This window comes from Neodiprion fabricii, chromosome 4, assembly GCF_021155785.1.
Source record: "Neodiprion fabricii isolate iyNeoFabr1 chromosome 4, iyNeoFabr1.1, whole genome shotgun sequence".
Lineage (NCBI taxonomy): Eukaryota > Metazoa > Arthropoda > Insecta > Hymenoptera > Diprionidae > Neodiprion > Neodiprion fabricii.
The window spans coordinates 41238374-41264604 of NC_060242.1; the positions used below are offsets into that span (position 1 = coordinate 41238374).

General features: G+C 35.3%; 2 protein-coding genes across 20 annotated transcripts in view; one reads left to right on the plus strand and one right to left on the minus strand.

The window, feature by feature from the left end:
* Positions 1 to 22072, plus strand: part of LOC124180225 — a 163008-nt gene extending 140936 nt beyond the window's left edge. For 4 of the 18 annotated variants that reach the window (XM_046565452.1, XM_046565455.1, XM_046565456.1 and 1 more), the window contains 14 exons: positions 1612 to 1737; positions 2819 to 2990; positions 3638 to 3787; positions 4536 to 4678; positions 5507 to 5560; positions 5692 to 5739; positions 6345 to 6434; positions 6801 to 6863; positions 7371 to 7596; positions 7667 to 7786; positions 7908 to 8015; positions 8343 to 8525; positions 8634 to 8820; positions 16046 to 22072. In XM_046565452.1, coding sequence (XP_046421408.1) covers positions 1612 to 1737; positions 2819 to 2990; positions 3638 to 3787; positions 4536 to 4678; positions 5507 to 5560; positions 5692 to 5739; positions 6345 to 6434; positions 6801 to 6863; positions 7371 to 7596; positions 7667 to 7786; positions 7908 to 8015; positions 8343 to 8525; positions 8634 to 8820; positions 16046 to 17128 — 2753 coding nt within the window. In that variant the 3' untranslated portion in view covers positions 17129 to 22072. Of the gene's footprint in view, positions 1 to 1611; positions 1738 to 2818; positions 2991 to 3637; positions 3788 to 4535; positions 4679 to 5506; positions 5561 to 5691; positions 5740 to 6344; positions 6435 to 6800; positions 6864 to 7370; positions 7597 to 7666; positions 7787 to 7907; positions 8016 to 8342; positions 8526 to 8604; positions 8821 to 11991; positions 12045 to 15290; positions 15393 to 16045 lie in introns of those variants that run through there. The other 14 variants (XM_046565467.1, XM_046565468.1, XM_046565469.1 and 11 more) reach the window with 14 other exon arrangements.
* On the minus strand, positions 21199 to 26214 carry LOC124180231 (DEAD-box helicase Dbp80). Of its 2 annotated transcripts, none has more exons than XM_046565482.1 (8): positions 26013 to 26214; positions 25255 to 25475; positions 24988 to 25080; positions 24686 to 24903; positions 24425 to 24602; positions 24102 to 24339; positions 23757 to 23919; positions 21199 to 23660 (listed from the first exon to the last, which is right to left on the minus strand). In XM_046565482.1, exons 1-8 carry the CDS (start codon positions 26073 to 26075, stop codon positions 23407 to 23409), a joined length of 1428 nt encoding a protein of 475 aa, XP_046421438.1. In that variant the 5' UTR covers positions 26076 to 26214; the 3' UTR covers positions 21199 to 23406. The 2 variants fall into 2 exon arrangements, with proteins under 2 accessions (XP_046421438.1, XP_046421439.1); XM_046565483.1 differs by lacking the exon at positions 26013 to 26214 and adding an exon at positions 25573 to 25702.
* Between the last annotated feature and the right edge of the window lie 17 nt (positions 26215 to 26231).

A 26231-nucleotide genomic window follows, 5' to 3' on the forward strand; every position in this document is an offset into this window, starting at 1 on the left:
TCGTTATGACGCGTAACTCAGCTGAAGTTACCTACTTCTGCACTTACGTAAAGATGATGTAGCTTTGTACATACATACGTGATTTTGTAGAAACAAAAGGAGTGTTAATCCACTACACGCGGTACACGCAAGAATTTTAACACTTTTCAGCTGAATTTCATAACGGTTTCAATTAACGTAATACGCGTGATTGCCTATCTAAATGATTTGTTCCAACACGAATAACGCCGTTATACTAAACGTTGCAACTAAATTAGTCGTAACATTTTATTACTGATAATTACTGTCTTGTGCCTATGTAGATCGAGTTGGTTAATTAATTCTAGTCAGTTTTGCATGAAACGACCCAAAACGCATGCCTGGTAATCGAATGTAACCTTACGTTGAGCAGGTTCACTAGAAATAAAAAAATATGAGGAATATACCCGCTTGTTTTTATTTTATTTAGACTTTTTTTTCAGCTTCTAGCGCGCGATGTTAAACATATGTTTAGTTTTATTGGCATTTTTTTTTCTCGTTCATATGCCCCATACTTACATCATAATTTGCAGGCCATTAACCGCGACATGAAAGGATCACCTGAAAAGTCGGTTTTAGAATTCTCATTGAACATCGTATAGCAATCTTAAACCTGAATTCTGGACCATTTGGTTCATTCCGAGTGAACCATGTACTCAATTTCCCACAAACACAAATACACATTATTCAAAACTTGGTGACACGAAGTGAAATTAAATATTTAAATGAAAACTTGACGAACGTTATGAACAAGAAACAAGGTTCGTCAAATATTTCAAAAACGAACTCAAATACTGGCACAAAAGTCAACATGGCCGCCATCGCGATCCGCTTCGGACTTTATTTTCACTATTACTTCATTATCAGCGCTCAACAGCCAATGAACGACATTTTACGCGCAACAAAATTGCGGCAAGGATAATTTCATTAAAATTCCAATTGCACAGAGAACTTAAAAAATGAGAATCCGACTTTCAAAATTTGCACGTACGTGTGTGTAAGGGTTGCCTACGATTGACTGCCAACGTCTAGAATAAAGAATCAACAATATTGTTTTAAAATTATCCCTAGACACCGCTGTTTCCCTTACATTGAGCTGTATATTATAATTTTGAGTTTTGAATTTGTATATATACCTTGTACGTAAGAACTTTGAAGCCATATAAACTACATATTTTTCGACAAACCGTGCCATATGTGGCTACTCCGACATTCATCAACAATTTGTGTATCTTGATTCGTTAAAAATACCAAATTCTCATTTCAAAATAATCTACCGCAAGAAATTACGGAATTTCTCCCGTAAGGCTTGATATTTTTTTTAATTCTAGTACAGGTTGCAGAATTCTTGGATAAAATTTGTTGTGAAAACCGTTATGCCAGGTTCATAATTTCAATATAAATCTATGGCTACGCCAGACATTTTCTTGGCGATGACAATATCGATTGAAAAGTACACGCCTATAAGGAAAGCAGATTGTGATGTAACAAATCCTTGACTAACCAGAATGTAGCCGTCCTGATATTGAAAATAACTGAGCTTTGGGTGACGGTTATTGGATACAATGGTTTTGGTTTTGATGGGTTGGCTAGGTGGAGGCGGAGTGCCACCTGCAAAGCCGCTTCGCAGCTACCAATGTGGTAAGAGTCCCCTCGGCAGCCTTGGGGGCTCCGCACGCTTCTCTAGAGACAGCTCGGTCTCCCTCTATAGTATACCAGGTCAGTGAAATCCTTAGCCTAGGACAGCGACCGGCTTGAAGTGTTCCTATGACTTAACGCCCATTAAAATTAACATTTCAATTACCGATATGCTAATCCCATCAGATCACTAATATAATCTGTAATCAAAGCTCGATATTGAAAATGAGTTATCGCTGTCTGCGACCATGATGAATTGATATTATCCAGTTTTTATTTGTATCCCGATGGCAAAGGACAGGCTACAGGCAACTTAATTCAATACATTCTGAAGACCATGCACAGCTTCATCTCCTTGGCCAACCTACATTAACAGCCAGTAATAGTGTAACAGGGTATAATTTATATTGCCAAGAGATATTTTCAAACGACTAATAGGATTTAAGATCCCGTATAATTGCCGTCTTTGACTTTTGCTCAAATGAGGAAACAATCTGACAAAGAACGAGAAATTAGATTCGCGATTTAATATAATAAGTCTTATATCATCTTCAACGATCAGGACATACGTTATAATTTGATATAAAAAATTCATACATTCAATTGATTCTTCATGATTTGTTGGTATATTGTATATATCATTGTGTGATAATTGGAATTTATTCATTATTATTTTTTGTGCACGTTCACAATGGATATTATTTACATCATGATTATTATTGTTTTGGTGTCGGTAAAAATATATAAATATAGACAGTAGTGATATTTACACACTTGTTAACGTAGATTTTTTCGTAAGTCTTCCAAAATTCCTGTACATGCTTTTCGTTTAGATAATTCGATACCTAGATATAATTACTCAATACACGTTTGAACAAACATATTATTCTTTCGTTAAACATGTACACGGACATGGCACGTATCAACAGGCAAATGGGATACAGGTAAAAGTCATCGGTATTTGGACAACTAGTATCTGAAACTTTCCAAAATACTTATAATCAATACCACAGTACCAAAAATTGGTACATAATCGGACACTTTCAACAAACCTGGTTAAAAATAAATCGAGAGGAAACAAATAGTTGAAATTTATCAATATTAACAACCGATCAGAAAACGAATAAAATCCTCTTAGTACTATTATGAAATATTTCTGCAGATCGACTCCATGGAGAAAGCGGATACATGAGCAGTCCGGAGAGGACCGGTGTAGTCGGTGCTGGATCTGGAAGGTATTCGGCGGGGCCGTACAGCACAGGTAGCAGCTATGAAGACCCATACTACTCCCAGTATTCTGGAACCGTAACACCAGTTATTGACGAAGAAGCTAGGTAGGCTGATGCGGATTTCTACTAACCACAATTTTACTGACAGTAAACAGCATTATATATTGGATTATCATCATATAACGCACAACACACCGCGCCGAGTGGCTTTAAATGTTTAATCAACCGTCGATATCAGACGCATTGTTTTAGTATTGAAGTTCATTGATTAAAACCGTCCGGTATGGCTATACGAGGCATGCATATGCACATACCTTTTCGCTTTCGCTTCACCCAAAAATTGCACGCTCCAAGTTAGCCACGGCGTTATTACTCTGGGTTCGAAGTGTTCAGAAAGACAAAGTAAACATGCATGAGGATCGAAACACTCGCTAAAACCACTCCAGTAATTCTTTCAGAATTAGAAAATTGGCAAAATTAACTTACTGTAATGGGATCCCGAAGTAAATATGCAAGACGTTATTTTTATCCAATAATCGAGTAGATTTTCGACGAATAATATCGAGATCTAATCCTATATCCCTCGCGTAATCGTGGTGGTAAAGGATCGAATAAGAAAGAAGAAAAAAAAAGAAACAACAGCCATCACCTCCAGTAGTTTTCTGCATCACCTGGATGATCATAATATTAGGGAAAACGGATTACTTCTGGAACTCTTGATAGCTGATAGTATGGATGTGTGTTTGTTGTGGGTGGTGCAGCGATACGGAGCTGTTGGAGGATTCTTACAGCCTTTACGGTGTGAAGCCACCTGGTCGCCCTCCGACTGGCCCCCCACGATCCCCATTTCCCCCCGGGGCACCTGCTCTGACCCCCGGTGGACAGCCTTACGACGCTACCCGGTACAATGATTCTTACAAATGACCTCATTATATGCAATGCCTATGATGTCTGTGCCTGTTGCATAATATTAACATTTACCTCTACTTGTTCTATTACGTCAAAAAAAAAGCATAGTCTTGCTTTGCTCTTGTGTTGGTTTATTTCTTTTTTTTTTCGTTCGAAGATGGCATGGGATTTATTTTTTAATGTTAATAATTACCTCCTTATTATTCACGATATATGACGACGCATACACGTAACATCGACAAAAAAAATCGCAAAACTAATTACGCAAAGTAACTCCACAACGAACTTAATTTAACTTTGCCTGTTGTGCATTATAGACGTTGTTCTTTTCCCAAATTGCGTAAAATTAATTGGCAAAAATCATCTGGAAGCTTACAAAGTGTAGGTGCGTCGTCGACCATCAATGAATCGAAACGTGTGAAACTTTAGCGAAACCTTGACTAGCCTACATGGAAAAAGAGGGAGTTTGCATCTTTAGTGTGTGCTTAGCCAGCTTGCAAAAATATATCTATGTGCATCGTACATGTAATCACACATGTACCACGATATGCATTTGTACGTAATGTAATGTGATAATGACTGCCCGGATCGATGCCTTAAATTTGCTACAGTTCTACAATTTATTGTTGAAAAATATTCATGGACGATGCTACAACGTGACTTGAAAACGCATGTACAAAATAGGTTTTCCGCCATTTTATGCAAAGACAATTATGTAATTCAACGTCCGATTTTCAACAGGATAAGGGTGGAGCACATGGAACGACAACTCGCTAATTTGACCGGACTTGTGCAGAAAGCTTTGACTCATGCTCCACACGCCAGCCCCTCGCCGAGGGACTATTTGCAGGTCCCCGCGCCTCGCGATCCCTACAGAACAGCAGGTATGGGTCCGTTCGATATCATTTCATATCGATACATACTATAACTATTACTATTACTATTACTATTACTATTACTATTACTATAGCGCAAAGTTGTTGACAAAACTGATAACAAAGATAATTTTTCACGAGTCTCGCGATCCTTTCAAACTGATCGTCGAAGCGAAAGATGATGAATGAGAAAGCATGTCGAATAATTTGAATCTACCCCACTCATTGCAATATCAAGATTAGACACTCGTAATTAGTAGTAGCTCATAATTAGTAAGATGATATCTCCTGGCTTGCATTTTAAAATGACAATGGCCGCTTCTACACATCTTGAGCACAAAGCAATTCAATATATATGAATTATACAAACATTGTTTACCATGCACGTGAGAAAGTTAGAAACGAAAACAAAAAATATTGACGATAATCGACGTGTAAATACACCGAGTGACATATGTATGAAAAAATTTTACTGTACAATCTAGAATGCATTTCGTCGTGATTACTTGCCGATGTGAAATTCAGTAATACAGGGGAATGTGATAGAGGTACAAAAATGAAATATTGACATTTTAAATCTCGAACCAGATCACAATTTAATTTAATAGCATATCTTAGATATTTCCACAGCCTGTAATAATTGATACGGAATTTCCTCGCTATAAAATATTCAGCTTCCCAAGAGCTGAACTTAACTAAGCTGAGGCATTAACACACGGTATATTTTTATTTGTCACTCTATAAACTGCCCAGCGTACGATAGTGTGGCTCTTTGGGCGAAGCCTTCTTAATACCCTGCTGTACAACTGCTTTATTATTCCCACTAACGCACACCAGGCGCAGGAGACGAGTTCGACAAACATTCTAGCTCCAGCTCCGCCTCATTGCCAGGTGTGTCTCTAATCTCTAAGACCCTGTTCTGTCACCATATCTTTATCATCATCATAGCTACCTTATTACATACGTATTAGTATCACCGTCATGTATTTTTGTCAATAAGTGTGTCTCACATCGCATTACAGATGACTCATACTTAAGGACTGATGTTAAGCCGCCAAAATTAGGCAAAGGTTCGCTTACAAAATTTTTCTGCGTAAGCATGATCATTCTTCCAAATCCAAACATTTTTTTCAACTTTTTTCCTCCCACCCCCCCCGATCTGTTCAGCTTAAATATATGTGTTCATGTTTCGATATGTTATTTAATTAATTGAATTACGCCCTCTACTTGAGCATGACGATGGTATAATTTCAGACAGAGTTTCAAATTTTGTTTCTTTCTTCCAGTTAATATAATTTCCACGCAATAGAAACAGCCAATTTTTCTTTGCATCGATTTATTCTTATACGACTTATAATCCACAATTAAAAAATCCTGTTACTACAGACATAATTGTCGTACCGTCAATGTGAACAATGCACAATTCAACATTTTCATTGATCATTGATTACATCGATTTTCTTTCGTTATACATTTGTTTTATTTTTTTTTGCATGATCATCTTGCAGCTTATCTACGTCGACATACACCTGATTTTTTTCTTTGATTCATAATCTTATGGCACATTAATCAAAGCACAATATGGATGTTGTTGATTTTATATTAAATAATCAACCATCGCAAAATGCGCAAGAGAAAGATTCCCAAAGAAAATAGTCTTCAAAATTTATTCCAGACAAGTCGGTGTCATTTGAAAAGTCAGTCTCCTTCAGTGACGAGCCACCAGATATGAACTCTCCTAAACAACATTCCCCGCAACACGCAGGTAAAAAAACTGACCGGCTTTTCATCGCTAACTAGTCTAAATCACCTTCATTTCAATGGGAAAGTAGCAAATCATTATTCGGAACCTGTGTTCAAGTTTTCCCATCCCTGCGGTTAGCCTTCCATCATCGGGAAAGATATTTTCCTTTTTTAACTAAAGAGGATGGATTCATTTCTCCAAATATCTGCTACTTTCCACTTATTGTATAACCGTAGTAGTCGAAATCGTATTAAACGCTACAAATGACTACGTATAAAATCTTTGAAATGTATTAAATTTTGTTGTGGCACTGCGCGCGGCCAATTGTAAATTGTATTTTATATTTAACACGCTGTTGTATGATTGTGTGCAATGCTACCACACTAGCGGACACAAAGCCTACAAAACCAGCTATAAAATCATCCACACTGCCAAGGATGTCATCACAAGGTAACATGTATTTACCAAATTTGTTACAGCATCATTTTGATTTATCGTCACTCAACATTTTGTATCAACACTCGTCACTATTCATCTTCAAACAATAATTAAGCTGCCAGGGACTTGCGCCAAGACTGCAGAAAAATCCGTGATCAAATGTTTGCTTTCACCTTAATACTTCTAGAAAATTCACAACTATAGAGCTACAAATGGTACCGATTACCCATCGGAATAGTTCGAATGTGTATAAAATGGATTTCTGCAAATTGATGCATATTCATTCTCTTATGCTTCCTGGATGCTCGGGGCTTTTGTCTATACCGTCACGAAATATCGTTCCAATGACTATACGAGATGAAAACTTGAATTTTACAAACAATTAATAACAGTCAATTGATGCTGCACTTCAAAACGGTTTACAATGCAGACAATTTACGGGATAATAATTGCTTCTTGTAGCGAATTGAAATTTACAATGTTCCCATATCTAACTGCCTTTTAAAAATATATTTACAGAACGGGAAAGGCATAAGCCGACGCCACCGCCAAAACCAGCTACTCTGGCAGCTGGTCAATACGTTTATAGAGACTTGACTCTCACTCCTGAAATGTATAATCAACTTAGAGGTCTGCAGAAAAAAGCAAAGGATCTACGCCAAGAAGTTCGAAACCTTAGACGCATGTCCCAAGCTCAAGCGCACACAGTCAGAGAGACTATCAGGGATACATTTATCACCATCAGGTAACTCATTATTGATTTCAATCCGCGTGAATTTATTTTCTTTGCATTACAAGTGCCTCGCTTCTTCCAGGGCTGTGCTGCTGTCCGGCGGCGACGCTGCCTGGGCTGCCGGAGACACAGAAAAAGCAAGATTGAACCGCGAAGAAGACCTCTACAAGCAAGAAATGATTAGGCTGGAAAAAGATCTCACGTGAGTGCGCATATTGAATTACACGAGACGAGTTGCGTCATGCGTGTAATCAGTTACAAATATATGTATATTTAAATTCACACGGATACAAAATACATTCAATTGAATTAAATGTTCACAGCGAGCTAGAGAGCACAGTAGAGGAGCTCCGGGGCAATGTCATAAACCGAAAAACTAGAGTAAACATGTCCGATGTAGAAAATATGGCGCTTATACTGAACAAATCCAGGTACTGTTCTGCATTTATTGAATATAAATTAGGAAAAAGGTAATCATTCGTCAGATATTCTATTGCGATAGGTTTTGTGAGCTGAGCGTAATCGTTCTGTTAAATCACATTTGTGCAATCTAACGTGAAGATTCATCAACATCTCTCCGACACTTTTCCTGAACAGAGTTTACTCAAAAATTGATAATATTCCTGAACTTTTCTGCTATTTCTCTTTTTGTTTCTGTTGTTATGTTTTTTTGTCTTAAAAAATTTCTGTGTCTGATTACGACGTAACAGAGACAGCTGTACTGACATACGTATATTTTTTTCATTGCAACGCTCTAGTAAAACAGTGGCAGATCTAAAAGTCCGCTTCCCGAGTCTCCAGGAAGGCATGAAGGGCCTCCTGAGTTCCGAAATGGAAAAAGTTGTACGCGAAGAAAAGTTCCTAAAGGAAGAACCAGAACGACTAGAATCTGCACTCAGGCGCTGTAAGAAGCTTACAGGAACCCTCGTCACGCTCAAACGGTAGGAGAATTGTTTACAACCATGTTTCCCATAAATCTCTTTGCATTTCCTCCAACTAATACATTTTCCTATAATACAGCTGACGAATTCTTCTGTTCTGAACATTAGTAACAAAACATTCAGCGATTGCAGAATAATTGACGGATACTTGAGGGTGAAATTTCAGAGTGAAAATGAATGTCTTGCATTTCCCTCCAGCTTGGCGTCGGTGCAGGAGCAGCGATTACCGAACGCAGCGAGCGCGGAGGCTGAAGAAACCCCGCCAATAACACCAACATCGGGGCAACATTCTAAGGTAATCGAAAGCCCTGCTTGCTATCCTAAAAACCCACTATTCACACCCAACGCCTCGCTAATTCCTTGTGTGCAAGAACCTTGTTGCATGATGATGATCCTGTCTCCGATAGCTTGCGTAACACTTAATTATTCACTAATAATTATCTAATGAAGATGCTTCAGATAAAGTTATGTAGACACATTAATATTATATTGTAAATAAGTATATTGTCACCGTGTTTTATGATTATCACGTACAAAATAATGCTATAAATCAATAATTATTATCGCGTATTTTAAAACAGTTATTAATACGTAAGTAATTCTTCTTCAAGTAGGTATATGTTTTACGTTTCGTCTTACACGCATAACTTTTATACACACCTAATATTAGGTATCTCGCATATCGTTAAATATGAGAACATTTTTATTATCATTGTCACGCTTGGGATTCTTATCATCACATCAATCAACTTAAATTTTAATCAAAATTTAACCGTAAAAACCGTAGCAATATATTATACTCGTTTTATCAATGTTATAGTTGTCGTATATTATCGAAATATCGGCCAAAAATGCCGCGTGCAGTTGCAATTAATATCGCACCCTAGATGATCAAGTTTTACAACAATTTTAAAGGCTACTTTCGCAATAATCAAAAATACGAAACTTGTCTCTTTCATATCACTGAATGAAAATTATGAGGAAAGTTGTATCAAACTTTTCCCAGCCATAATTCTTTTCTTATAGCATATCCCAAATCTTACAAAATTGTACAGTAATCTTCACAATCGCAGATTTCATTTCATTTCATTTCCGAAGTAGTCCGCCTGGAGCACTGATTGTTTCACCCTGCTTAGTTGTTGATCATATTATAATAATAAGCCTGAACCAAAGTATTAATAATGGAACCAAATTTCCGTTTCGTACGTGTGTTCTTTGTCTTTGTCAGTACAATACATCAGAATCCATATTTAATCCACGTTTCTAGTTTCAACATTCGTGTAAAACAAACTATCGTAATGTAATCATGAGGAGATCCCCAATTATTTTCGCATGATACCTTATTCAATATTACGCGACAATTCGCATCTAAATTATGAACAAAAAAAAGTAAAAATGCGGGTAAATCCGATCCGTATCTACTTTGTATCACAATGTAACACCTGGCATTTACCAATATTAGAAATTTCGTAAGCTCCAGCTAGTTTCCTGAAAGTGTAACTCGTAAAATGAATAGTTAAAGGTGAATTTTCCTGTAACTTTTCTCATTGTCTTTGTTGCTTGCGAGTAACGTAACAAGTTCAAATCCGTCACGACGAAAGGGCAGAAACTGCGAAAAAGAAAAAAATGCTTGGTTTACATTGGAGATATTGTTATTCTATGCAATTGGACAAAGCGTGTAAATTATCTATGGTATGAATAAGCGACGCATACAAGCAGGAATTATATATCGAACCTCTGCAACCCGTAAAGATAATAATTCTGTTAGACTAGGATCAGATGTATATGTACTTGAATCATTTTTATTAAATATTCGGTAATATTTGAATTATGATTCTGATGGAACGTTTATTACCTCATACTTGGTTAATTTAAAACTAAACGACGAGTAACTTCATAGTGTATTGATTGAGTTTAATTTTATCCCATGCATTATTCAGCACTTTATCTTATTTAACATAAATAATACATAAATACGAAATCTAATGTAAACCTTTTTAGATGAAATCCCCTGTGATTAAGAATTTTTTATTTTCATTTCCCTCCCCATTAGATCAAATCGCAAAGATTGGGCACATTACGCACAGTTATATTATCCGTTACATTCAAATTTAGATTTTAACATTATGTTTTACTTCAAATCTTATTTAATTACCTGGCTGCCGCTTAGCCCCGCCATTAAATCTATGTAAAGCCTATCCTGAATAATAGCGTTTACATGTAAATATGAACCTGCTACCACTTAATTTAATCTAATCTGCAGCAGATGAGCAAACCCTGTAGAATACACAATTGAAATTGAAAATCCAGAAATTACTGACGTTTGGTGTACAGGTGACTAATATCGTAATGGAGCCGTTCTTATTTATATTATACATTGTAGCGTACTTGGCTCTAGGTCAAAAAGTTATTCGTAAACAATAATTGCGATGAACGTTCACACCTTTTCTGCATCAGTTATACTATCTAAGGATTTTTTTTTTACACACCTCCACATATCGGGAGAGAATATACAAGACCTTATTTTTTCATTATTACCCAGTGGAGTTGGTGTCTCGATAATTCCTGCAACTTGTGTCTCGGTCAACTTTCCCACCCTCATACCTCTGAGTACCAGTTTCAGTGTTTGCTGTCTCCCCGATAGAATAGACATGTTACGCCTGGCTCAGATAGCAAAATATCAGAAAATGTCCTGCCAACGATTTCACATGATATTCCGCCCCGTTTTATGATGCCCAAAACAGATTTCATGTCTCCAAGACATCGTAAAGTCGTTCAAAGTTCTTGACCATCGTATTTATAACGGGACCGCTTTTGCTATCTGAGAGCCCTTGATTTGACAAAATATTTCATCGATCAAATTTAGTATTAATTGAAAGGAACTTATCTCTACTCTGAATATAATACACACCTCAAACGATATTCATCGTCATTAATGTTGTATCAATTGTTTTGTCATATTGATAAATCTGAGTGTAAGAGAGAATATTTGTGTCTAGGTGCTTATTGTTTGAAAAAAATATGATTCCCTCAGATCAATCAACGTTAAAAATACGGATTCTGTTACATTGAAAACGATTTTGAGTAATTACTAATTACTGCGGACTAGCAAGCCGGATGTTTTGTCAAATCAGTCTGTGTTAGTTGTGCCCCCCCCCCCCCCCCCCCCCTGAAAATTTAATCTATGTAATACATTCTAAGACCTAATCGTCGGCAGCAGCAGCAGCAAAAACAACAGCAACAGCGCTTTTGTATAACGCAAAATCACTATTGCTGCGATCATCGATCAGCCTGTATTACAGTATAATATGGCAATTATATGATGCAGAGATGTAATGAAACAATATTATATATACATATACCGGATTGTTAAAGAAACCTTAACGTGTGTAATAATTTAATAAACTCGAATCAATCCAATTATGGCAGACAAACGAGGTACATGAACGTTTGTTAATTTTTGTAGTATGGCTGGATGTGGAGTACTAACTTCAAGGAGGCCATACAGACCAGTCACGAGTAATCTTTAATAATTCATATTAATTTATTATTATTACTCTATACTACTCTTTATATATATTATATATATACTTCTCATCATTCGATATGTCTGATTCATAAATCATATACGAAATCATGATTCATCGTTCGTAAGCTCATATATACAAACCATTCTGGCTAATGGGTTGAATCCAGTTCGCAGTATACGTTACAGAATTGACTTCAAAGAACTTTCGAACCTCTTCGATTTAATTACTTCGTCGCAAATCGCAAATGAATATCAGCTTCAGCTGTAGTTGTCTGATTATTTTTACTGTTGCTAAAAAAAAAAAAAAAAAAAAAAAAGACGAATCAGCTTCCGTCATTATTTCCAATGAAAAAAAAAAAAAAAAAAAAACACGAAACAAACGCTTAAATTACAAATTGAACCGTATTTAATATTTCCTTTACTTGCAACTAATGCTGTGAATATAATGTCAAGTCCGTAATTGAAATTTGAGTGTCCGAGTAAAAAAATTATCAGCTTAAGCATCATCTCCCATTTAACAGAATGATTTGAGTCATTTTTTACAATAAATTGTACATTACACATGCTGCAGTTATTTTCATATCTTTACATTTATTATTCCTGCTTGTTCCGAAATTTCTTTTCTAAAGGTCTTTCTTGTTTCTTATCAATTTATCCAATAATCAAATAATGTTTCAACTTTTGTATCAATTAATATCCTCTCGATATCGCTTTGCTACATATATATATACTGAAAAGTTCGTTTACTGAACACAAGCATTTTATCATATCGCAGCGACGAATGCTGCCGTTTGAATAAAAACTGTCTGAATAACTAGAATAGTAACACATTGCATTACGGAACAGTCGAACTGTGAAGCTACTTGTCGAATTTAGCGATAAACGCTTATTAAATGGCAACATTTGCGCTGATTCTTGGATTCAAAGTTTTTTTCCAATGTGCATATAAAATTTCTTGGTAAAAATGTTCGCTATTTATAATCTACTTTCACGCCATACTTTATATATGTCTATAAGAAAAAGAAACCAAAATTCTATACTTTGCAACATCTTCAATTTTTTGCTATCTCTCCTGGTTGGCCTGTTTACAACAAAAAAAAAAAAAAAAAACACAATTTATCTCTTCCATTTCGCTGTCAACTGTTACATCTTGATCAGTGCGTGCGATTATATACAACTTACAACACTTTTTTTACACACATCTTTATTACTTCTATGATATTAATTTGCTAGTTGGCGATTCTTTACCTGATTTCTATAACCTAGCATTGTTATCGATCAACCGAAAATGGGGTCGTTCTGGATTGTCACTGATCGCTGGAACTTGGATAATGGGGTGTGCAGTTCTATGCGCATATCCATTATCTCTTACATTCTTCATAATATTATCACATTTAGCAATCCAGAAGAACCTCCACCACCAAAAATCAGTATACATTATATTATGCTCTTTCACTAAGACACACGCTCCAATCCACTTCTTATAGTAAGGTGCCAGGACGTTAAAGGTTTACATTGGATTTCCCAAGTTAATGGCAAAAATCCCATTATTATTATTACATTATCAATTATTATTGATGCGTTTTAATCTCTGATACCGAAACTACGTATTCCTCCTTCTCTTCTATCCATTCTGTATATCTGTGCTCTCATTGACAAACCAAAAAAAAAGACAATAATAAGAAAGAAAAAATTGGCATTATTAACTAGACGTATTATACAACCTTGATGATTAACATGAAAGTATCAAATGGGTGGCTAATGGAAATAACGTCGTTTGCCATCGGGTAAAAAAGTAGACCAACGATGATATTTCTTGCTGTTCACACCCTAATTGTTACAAAAAGAAAACGTATCTAACTATTCTACATTATTATATGAATAAATACTGTAAAGCTGTAGAGTAATAGTATAAATTATTGTGATTAATGATTAATGATTAATAATTTAATTGATCTTGTAAAGTTAATTGATTGATTGATTTCCCTGTATGATTTTTATTATTTCCTTAAGTTTCTTTTATAGCTTCTCATGTCTCAGTTATTTCACCATAATCCACTCTCTGTGGTTCATTTATTTACAGTTAGTATCTATGTACTACTACTGTCACTTAATTTTCCTTGTAACTCTTGTGTATATTTTACTCTTATATATAATTACAAACCTACCTGTATATTAGTTTGTCAGTTTTTATTTACGCAGTATATATATATATAAACATTTTCGTCTTTCAAGTAACTGTCGCAAACAACAAGTAATAGTTATTTCACATAATTAATTGTATAATACATACGCATATACTCGTATGCATATGTATTTATACATCGTAACACTTTCATTTCGATTAATATGTACTATATACTCCTTTTTTTCTCTCTCTCTAATTCCATAACTACTGCCTTACTATAAGGATTGGACTGAAGGTTTTGTCTATGTATTTTATGTTGGCAAATTTTTTTTTTTTTTTTTTTAATATTTTTTTTTTTAATTAATCTTTTTTTTTCAATTTAATTCAGTTATTGACGAACTTTGCGCATGTCTGTTACAGCATGTCGTATTTTCTACCTAGAATTAGTATTCTTTGTTGTGTTGTGAAAAAGTGATAGTTCGTTATTACCTCGGCATGAACGTATAATATCTATCATTCTGTTTTTCATGCAAATCTTTCGTATCGAAAGCATGTTAAAGTTAATGACAGGAATATTGGTTTCGTTCTAACAATGTTTACAGGGTATCAATGAAGACTCTTTCAATATTATCTGATCCGTTGCACTTGTTCGACAATTTACATCTATTTATAATTAAGTTTCATCTGTCTTCAAGCTTCTTTGCTACTAATACAATGCGTCTATTCAAATTCACCTCTTATCTACTTTATGTTTTGTTATAAGATCAGCGAGATTATGATATTCAAATGATCAAGATAATAGCATCTAATCTTTGACCTCGTATTTTAATTATACATTGCAGGTCAGGATGAAGAACAATTTAGTAATTCGCTCGGTTGAAATGATTCAATCCAGGCAAATTTAACAAGTGTGCTAATTACTATATCGTGCGTCTTTCATTAATGCCCTGGAAATGAGAACCCCTAATTCCTCACAAAACCACCGACTGACAATATTGTAGGGCTGAATTTAATATGACTGAATATAGAAAATTGGGGATTTACAATTATATTTTAAAAACGACTCGAGTTATTCTAATTTTGGTTTTTTGGTTTTTCATTTTTTAAGTTGACTAATACCGGACAACAATCGATGCCAAAAGTAAAAGAGCACCATATGAGTACTGACTTGTAACACGCACAACACACAAAACATGATAACGTACCACAGGTAACTATCTAACCGATTTTTTTTTCCATGCATAGTTTTTTTTTGTTTTATTTTTTTTTTTTCCATTCCTTTCGATATAAGCAAACCATTAATTTCACAATTTATCTAATTTCTCTAACTCTGCCTCCGTTTTTGATGCATGTGCGTTTGCACACAATTTGTTCTTGCATGGTCATTAAAATGTTGCCATATAACAAAAACAAAAAAATCCGCGATACATAAAAGATGTTGTCAATATTTCACTTCACGAAGCAAAATATATTTGAGAAACTTGCTAAGAGTAAGCACTAAATTAATTGCCTTAAAACGTAGTCTTTTATTTATCGCAAACACAAATTACCTCAGGGGCAAAATATGTAGTAAAAAGTTTGCTGATAGTAGAGAGCGAGGCACATCTTCGATAATATGTTTTGCACTGGTTCAAAGTAACAATTAAATCTATTACAGGAGGATAAAATTACAAAAAGTTATTATCAATACATATATATATATATATATATATATATTGAAACTGACAAATTGTTGAAATGTTTTGCCTCTAACGGTGGTAAATAAAAATGATCAAATAAAATGAAGGCTAATGCAGATTTATCGTTATAATAAGTTTTCTTGTATGAAAAAATTGGAAAACGTTTTGGATTTTTGTGAAACAGACAACTACCCCTACGCCAGCGGAACGCACTGTCATGGGGGCAGCGGGCGTCGTCGGGGGAGGGTCCAACGCTCTCGACTCATCCGCCTCCTATCAGCAGCGTCCGGAGAACGCACTCGACGCTCTGCTAGATGAACTCCAAACATTTTCGAGGCCGGCGTCGCAGCTTAGCCAAACGTCCAGCATCGGCTTTACCCCAAATTTAACCGATATCGGACGATCGGCGAGCCAGATATCGCAGATGAGCCATACCCCCAACATGTCGGACATCGGTAGGAAAGGCAGCATAGATTCGTCGACGAATTTATCCATCGCTACGACCCCTGGACACACGAGTACCCTCAGGAGGCTACACTCCTATCCTTCCAGTTCCGACACGGATACCTCTCCGCCCATAGCCAGGCTACAAGTATCCGACAGCTCGATGCCACCGTCTCAGAAGCCTCCAGTGCCGGAAAGAAACGCCGAACTACTTCAGCTGGCTACTGCGAGACGAGTTCCTCCACCGCCGCCTCCGAGAACTAGTTCAAGATCCCCTCTTGCAAGTCCGACGAGTCCTCAATTGCCACCGAGAAATCCTACGGGTACGTTGCGCAGAGGACGGAGCAACTTGAAGGAGAGCGGAAAACCACCTATGGCGCTGCCGTCGAATGCGAATGAAGGTGAACAGCCTCCGTCAATGGCTCCCAATAACATATTATCGGCGAGCAATTCTAGCTCTTGCGAAAGTATTAATTCCCAGGAGGGCTTGCAGAACAAAAAGGGGAGGCAGGAACAATTGGAACAACGCCACCAAGAGCTCCTTAGAAAACAAAAAGCGCTTCAAGAACAATACGCCAGGCTGCAACAACTGCAGAGAAATGCATCGGGATTGACGACAGTCCCACCGGCGCCTCCTGATCTTCTCAAGAAAACCGGCTCCGAAAGTAATCTGTTAGCTAAGATGGGTCTTGGGTTGAGCACCGCCAGTTCTGGCTCGCTAACCAGTCTGGCGACCCGACCAGAATTGAGCACCGCTCCGGCACCGAATGCATCTGCTAATCAGACAACAACAAACAAGATTTACGAGACAGACATTCTGTGACCGAGAAATATGATATTTCCGTTCGAAAAGAATCTTGAATGTATACTCTCGGGAGGAGCAGCTGCAAGTTAACATCGCTATACTAAATAATTCTCTCGCGTGATAATGTTGTGTTTCTCTTTTAAGAAAAATACGGTAGTCCTGCAGTTAACGACGAGGCAACGTTGTTGTCCTTATTTATTTATTTATATAAATTTATATATATTTATGTACACGCGTATGTAACATATGTATACGTGTCCTAGATATCGGTTGAAACTGTTTCCCAACGCTTGGTTCAAAGTGTCTTGAGGTGTGAAAAAATGTGTTATCTCGGATCTTCTTTGACACGGCGATGTAAAATAGTGGAGATTGATAACTGGAACGCACTGTATCCGTTATCTTCAGGTAACCATACCGCGGAAAACAATGACTGAATATATTACCGTGCCAAGGTTTTAATTCAGAACACTGTGGTCGTGAAGGTAAATTTTCAAATCTATGGAACAATGATTAGTTGATTTTTTACTTACATGTATATATCTCATGTGCTTATTACTAGGCATCGCGCTGTTGAGAAATATGGCTGTACGCTGTTCAAACTGACAATGAGGCGTAAAACTTGTGTGTGAGAATCGGAGTGGAAATGCATGAGGCAATATTATATTGACAGTTGGGTGAATGCCAAATGGTCGACTTGCGATTTTTATTACGAGTATAACATTAAAATTGTGCACGAGTATTTTAAATTTATAAAACGAGATAAGCGTTTACATTACGATAGCAATCGAGCTGATATTGCGAAGTATTATTAAAATTGAAAGAGACGACTGGATACTGAGATTCAAGATTTGGAATTGATGCAATGATATATAAATATAATAAATACATAAATATATATATATTATACATATATAATGAGCCAACACGTTGAAATACGCGATCAATAATTCCGATATCAAATTGATATTGATGTTAATTATACAAAACACTCCTCACGTAAATAATAAAAGCACATACACATTATACACAAGAATTCTATAATTACCCTAGAAATTAGCAGATCATGCTTAATAATGAAATTGAAACAAGTTAGAAATATTTAATATACACAGTAATCGTAACTCTAAATAACGAATTTAAAAGAAGTCAAAAAAATAACAAAAAAGAAAAAAAAACGTAAGGTGTTTAGTGTAAACCATCGCAAAGAGATATTGCTCGGTTTTGGCTGTTATATTATTAGATACATATGATACAATATATGTCATGAACGGAAAAGAACGTGTTTCGTATTAACGAGTTGATTCTTTTAAAACATTATCCCATATGAGTTCATGATACCGTGTCTTAATATCAACGAGGATACTTACAAGAATATTTCTCCAAGTGCTAAAGCGAATGGACTTGCTCGTAACATTGACGCATCAAAGAAAGATTACATTTTGTTCAGCTTCCAAATAAATAAAAATTACAATAACCGCGTATAATTTTCGTACATTTCTTAATTGTGATTTGGGTTTAAGGTACGAACGTTTAGAAGATGCTACATTACTTAATGACTTCATTGTATTTGTTGACGTATAAAATAATAACTGCGCAACCTGAGCTGCGAGGTAATGATGAAGCATTTAAAAGAAAAGATAAAAACTCTGTCTACATCCGCAACATTTAATTTCAACAACAATCTCACTTCGTTAGGAATAGAAAAAAAAAAATAAAGAAATGAGAGAAAAAAAAATATACAGATTTTATTAAAAGTTTACAATTATTACTCTATACATTTATTAAAAGTTATTAAAAAAAAAGAAAAAAAAAAGAAGAAGATATTTGATAAAGTAAATCCCACTGACTTAAGTAAATTCAAAAAAAGAAGAAGAATGAAAAACGAAAAAAAAATTAATCCGCAGTTAGGTAATATTTGAAAAAAAATATTTATTTAGGTAATAAATAAAAAAAAAAAAATTATAGATCGGTGAACTCGCAACCGCAATTCGAGAGTTATAGATATATTATATACATATATACCTATAAATCTATACACACCACACTTTCGATGTATCGAAAAGAATTCTTCGGCAGTTTTATGAAAACCTATACACTTAAGTATATTGACCGTCATTTGTTAGTCCTATTGTGCCAAGAATATTATTCTATATTTTTGTTTTAATTTTGTTCTTTTGTTTATCGAAGTTCTTCTATAGCTGTTATCACAAACTGCTGATACATTCGCGATTTTTTTTTTTTATGTTATAGAGAACATAATTATATTAAATTAAGGACAATTAAGATAAATATTATAAATATGATATAAAAACAAATTATACATATAGATTACACTGTCAAAATCGCGACTTTATAATATACATTTACATATTACAATTGATGACTGAGCGCGCTTTAGGTTTACACATGCATTTTTCATGCAAATTGAAATATATTATTAGCTTGTGCGTTACTGATTGTTTGAAAAGACTTACGACTACTACGTGAAAACCGTTGTGGGTGCGTCGAATCGTTTGAGAAAAAATTTTGCCAAACCGGACTTACATACATGTATTATAGTATAAAATCTTTCACAGCATTTCTTCGAAAATAAATCAGTAAAATTTCCCTGACTATTGCTACCTGGAGGTTGAAAATCATCTTGGATAACAGAAGAACTCTGCGAAAGAATTCATCGTCAGAGAGATCAGTTCCAACTGTTTAATAACGTGGTCTACAGCCAAGCATCTTGGCGATGAGCTTAATTACTATTGCTGTCGGATCTACTCAAAGGCAATAGGGAAAAAATTGAGAATTTTCCTAACTAATAAATAAATTTGATGAGTAAAGAAAGTGAAAATTTAGCTTTAACTGTATCGTAATATAAACTTAGGCGTTGTCTTCGTTTTAATAACAGTTGTCAAATGTTGAATGAGGCATGGAAATTGTACGAACACGTGGGATAAAGAACAATTCATGATGGTTTTGTCATAGCTAGTAAAGCTTGTAAATACTTTTTAAACAATAACAATATTCTAGCCGTTTAATTTATTTCTTCTTTTTCTTTTCTTCTTTTTCTTTAATCGCTAGACTTGAAATAACATTTGTCATCCAGCACGTACACTTCTATTGCAAACCATGATCGATCACACGATATCTATAATTCATGACGAGTCGTCCTGGGAGCGTCAAACAATAAATTGCGTATAAATAGGCAAAACTGCATTTGCTCAATAAAAGTAACAACCGAAACGCAGCAAGTATTATAATAATATATAATTACCCTACACGTATGTATGATTGAGATCGCTCGTCGAATTTATTGATTATGTATGTTTAATGACGAATTAATATATGTGTGAACTCTGCAGATTTACCGGATGAACTTTCGTCATTTCGGGTAAATTAAGTATAGTTATACTATGTATACATCAGAGTTTCACACCGCGAAATCGCAAGTATCACGTATCATGAATATACAGAATTATTAACTGTCGTTGAATGCACTAATTTGTATTATACATAAAAACACATAACATGTATATGAATGAAATTTTCATAGAACAATTAATTACTCGAAATTAATTTTTAGCAAAATAATAATAAAGATAAAAAAATTAATTAAAAAAACTTTAAAAAAAAAAAAAAAAAAGAAAAACGAAAAAACAAAAGCGGATAAGAAATATATGTAGGCAAATTTTTAGCTCAATTCTCAAAGGCCATTTTAATTACATGCAATGAATCGCATGATAATATATAATCAAGTATACTGGTTACAGAATTTAAAAACGTTTTTAGGTAAGAAGTTTAATTCGAATGAAAATTCATATTTTACATTTTTAAACATCTTTTAACGATTTAAAGTATTTGTTACAACCGTTATTAATTTTGGTATTTATAATACTATTAGCAATGTTATGCAATTCGGTTACGTTACACAAAATTGTCAAATTATTATATGTACAATACGTATGTTTCATTATAAATCCTGAGCAACTTAAAAGCGCTTAAACTTGTACGACGAATCGAAAAAAGGACAAAATCTAAAGCTGTCCAAGTCTCGAGATTTATATTATTTACAATTAATTTACATTTCAAAGTCTTTTTTCATAGTGGAGAACGAGAACGAAGCATTTGACATTGCCAAAACATTGAATTTATTTCTTTTTGAAAAAACGAACACCGTCACCGAACTTACAATAACGTATTATACATACGTACAAGCGTAGTAAGATTAATTTTATTTGAAAGGCCTATACGTAGTGCACAATCATTCATTTTTCACTTTGAGGATCATAGCTGAAGGTTTTATGTTTCATGTTTCTCTGATCGTTATTCGTCGTTATCAGAAATTTCCCTCTGTATCAATCGGCGTTGAATCGTTAAGATCGTTGATAACATAATCATCAACTTGAAGAAGTTGACTGCAGTTGTAACAAATATTGATGAACAAATCCGGCGTATTAATATGTATAATAATAGCTACCTAAAAAATATGGATATTTGATTAATTTGGTTCTCTGTATGAAAATTGTAAAATATTTCAATTTAGACACTCGTTATTCATTGATATTTAACTTGTACAAAGCTAATTTCTGGTGCATGCCTGTTTGCTCCTCGAAACACGGCCAATCCCCAACCATTATATTTAATTATATTTCGTTTATTTATTGGTAAACACTTTATGTAGAGACATCAGGTTATCGGAAGATTATTGCAGGTATTCACACGAACCTGTGAGTTTCAAGTAATTAGCTAAATATTAATAAGCGATCGAACATTACGTAATAAGCAGAGAAGGTTTTTCTTTTCGCTTATTTTGCTCATATTCGTATTGATTTGTTGTTTCTATCGTATAATTAATAATGATTATATGCATTGTAATTTTTTCCGACTATCATATACGCCAAATATGAATTGACTTGTTACATTTGTAAATGTTTGTAAGTAATATATAATAAAATAATCAATTAATAACCACTACATTGCATTGTTGATGCGCATCTGTCATCAATACTAAAAACACACCTTACATACAACGAATAAAGAAAATCGTGTCATTGTCAAATTTAACAATGATTTTGTCATTCATTTCCTTCAATAAACTACGACTGATAAGACATAATTGGATCATTCGCTGAAATGAATCGTGGTTTTTATCCTAAGAATTGAAAAATCTACGATTGTTGATCGAGGAAGTGTGAACAAACTGAGAAAATGAAGAAGTGAGAAGGAAATCGAATAAAATGGTAGCAGTTTTTCAAGGTAAGAAAGTCTAATTCATTCTCGTTGTTCCAGAATCGTGCACTCGTACACAATTAAGATGCCTTTTCATACGTTTTTATTACCATAATGCATAGTTCATACTAAAAATATTTCGTTGTGTCCAGGGCGTTTCTTCTGGACAATAAACAATAATAAAAAAGATGTCGATACTTGATTCATTTCAATGCTTTACATGTATAACGATTCAGCACGTATCAAGAGTTACAACCGATAAACGTAATATTCCTCTGCCGTTGGTCCTACGCTCTTGTTGGTTTTGCTTTTGCATTCCTCAGGGTCCAATTTAGAGTACATGCTCAGATTAGACCTTATGGTACGCATCCACGAAAACGCATGGTACAGTGGATAAGAATCTATTGCATTTCAAATTCAGACGTAAAAATCATAGAGATCTTTGGTGCCTTTAATTTACTCGAATGCTACTTGTGGGTTGTAGACCCATTGTTCATCGTAACTGATTTGTTGTTCAAAAAACTCAGGAATAAACATTGTTTACGAAACATATCTTTATTCATTTATTCGGAATTCACACTTCATGTAAATAAATTTATGATACCGCTTGCAAGATCCGACATGCTAAGGCTGGAATAACTTTTACAAAACTATAATTCCGGAGCACAGCTTGTTTTTCAAATTTTAATACATCAGTGTAATAACTTGGAAAAACAAAATAAATAATATAAACCTAATGTCCCGTACGTGTGTGCAATACACCTACATTATTCGTATCGCACAACATATCACACAATCAACTGAATCAACTGTTTGAATTATAGCGTAACTAACTTATCACAAAATTAAACGTTGCCCGTGACGTTACATCGCCGTATCGTAAGTATTTACTGTTTAGAAATTCTTGTGTAACCTATAGTTATGTTATAATGGTAAAATTGAAACATTCCTCACCATTCAATAGTCTCAAATTATAACAAAGTACCGTCCTGATATCAAAGTGTAAAAGTTTCGACCATAGTCTTTCAAGTAGGATAATATTTATGAGCTATTACACCTTATACACGTAATTCTATATTTTATGCACCGATTTTTTCAATTTCCTCCGCATCTTCTGCATCCAAATAGTGTATCTTTTTTCCAAAGTGTTTCTCTATATCTTGACAGACTTGCATCGCGTGCGATGAATCCACTAGATTAATGGCGATACCAGATTTTCCGAATCTGCCCGTGCGCCCGATCCTGTGTAGATAAGTTGCACAATCTGCTTGGCGGTCTTGGTCAATTGGTAGGTCGAAGTTCACAACGATTGTTACTTGCTCAACATCAATTCCTGAACATTGAAAACCAATTTTTCACATGAAACAAAGTCTTACCATGATCAAAAGCAATACATATGACGACTTTCCGGGCGTTTCTACTTTCTTACCTCTAGCCAAGACATTTGTGGTGATGAGAACCTTTTCAAGACCCGCTCGAAACCTGTCTAAAACAGCAATGCGTTGCTCGACAGTCAGGTCACCAGATAAAACTGCCACAGCGTGACCATCTTTACTCATCTTTTCTGCTAGCCAGCCGGCTGTTTTTCTCGTCTGCATGAAATACAAAGTTATACAAGTATATATTTAAATTTGAGAATATTTATATAGAATATTTTAGCTGAAGTTAATTGTCGAGTGAATATTTCTTGATAAGAGAGGAACATGATTAGAAAAGATAGTACATAACCAACGTAAAAAAAATTAAAATGCAAATGTGTACACAATGTATTTACGTGACAGAAAATGATAGCTTGTCCAATGGTGATCACGCCATAAATATTGGTGATAGCTGTGTACTTTTCGTCCATGTTCTTGCACTTGACGTAGTACTGTTTGATGTTGTCCAAACTTTCCTCCTCTTTCAGCAAACGTATTATCAACGGATTGCTCACGATTATCTCAGCAAATTCCATCACTGCCGTTTCATACGTCGCAGAGAAAAACATCATCTGACAAGTGCGAGGCAGCAACCTAAAATATACAAGAGAGAATTCTGCTAATAAACTTAGTCAAAATAATAGATGGAACGTCTTTTAGGTCTGGCTAGTCATCTTACTTGTGGATCCGGATGCATTGATCCTGGTGTCCTTGAGTGGCAATCATTACATCTGCCTCGTCCAAAACAAAGACCGAGATTTTTCTCAGGTCGAAAAATCTGAACTTTATAGCCCAATCCAGAACTTTTCCCGGAGTTCCAATTATTATATGGTCGGTGATTTTCGTACCTCGAGCAACTGAAATAAAAATGTAGAGATTTCATGTAACTAGCAGATTCACTGACCAAGTTGAACCAAGAATATACTAGATTCTAAATTACTTTCTTCTCCTCGAACAGCATATTTCAGCTTAATTTCTGGACAAAATTGAGACATTTTTGCTGCAACTTCGCCAGTTTGAATGGCTAATTCATACGTAGGTGATAGACAGAGAACTTGGGGATAGTCCTTGTTGGGGTCTACTCGGCTTAGCATAGCTAGAACAAAGGCTGCAGTCTTGCCGGTACCAGACTGTGATTGCGCAATCATGTTTTGTGGTCTAAGAAACATAAGAAAAACTTGATCAATTCTTTATTCCATTGAAAAACCAGTTCGCATGTTTAGACTACTTATCGAAACTTACGGGTCTGCAAGTAGTGTTGGAAGAGCAGTCTCCTGAATTTTTGAAGGCGCGTTGAACCCCATTGCGTAAACTCCTTTCAAGAGTGCTGGCTTCCTGAAAAACCACAAGTTACCAGTTATTTGCGGTATCATGTATGCGAGTATAACTACTCAACATGGTAGTTTGGCATTTGACATTATACCTACTCTAATAGTGAGAATCGACTTTACTACGTAGTACATATTCTCAACTGCAACATGTAAGAGATGGATACCAAACAATACTAACAAATGGAGTGCTTCGAAGGTCTTAATGCTGTACAAAGGGGATGTGGGATCTTTTCGTTGAATCTCTAGATCCTTGGTGGTCTCAACCAGCCCTTTTCTGATAATCTTCTGCAGCAGTGATTTTTCTGCTGGTGATATCTGATCCTCGGTTTCATCGCTTTTCGACGATTCGCTTCCATCCTGTGGTGTTGTAGTAGGCTGGGATATACCCAAATTTGTCACCTTGATGATAAGTAAAAATAAGATTAATATATAAAATAAAGCTAAGAGAAAAAAGCATTTTATTCCAAGTAACTGACAAGAAGTAAAATTACTCCACAGTGAAATTGTCAGTTCCTTTAACATTTAGCACTTTAGTTTGCATATTCGTATGACACTGAAGCTCTGGCAACTGAGCGGCTAGATTGTCATCAGATATTAGCTAAGGTTTGTGCGTCGGACCTTCTCACCTACTAATTCAAGCATTTAGAATCGTGGTTAATAATTGTATACTTGGATGACCAGATGGGCGAAGTATAAAGTACAAAGTGACAAAAAATAGTTCATATGCAACAGACTCATGGAATTGTGCGAATAAAACATTGCGAATACCCATTGTGAAACTATTTTGTACGAAAGACAATATTATCAAAAGCATTTGCAGGAGAAATGCATTAGTTGCGAAAGTTTACTTCGCCGGGTTTCGGAACGAAATCCTTGTCAAGCAAAATAATGGGTTTTTAGGTTATGCCGGAGTTATTGAAAATATTCGTACGTTACCTTGGAGGCAAGGCTTTCTTGCTCGTCGGTATATTTGGCCCAATCCACTTTCGGGGAAGCCATAATTGGGAAAAATCGTTAATACTGCTTGGAAAAATCTACCTCCTTCTCTCTCAATTCAAAAGCCCTATTTTATCTTATTTTTTTGTCACTTGCAAGCGTGCCCGCAAAGATCGCCCAAACAGCGACCTATTTCGACCTATCGCCACACTATCGTTT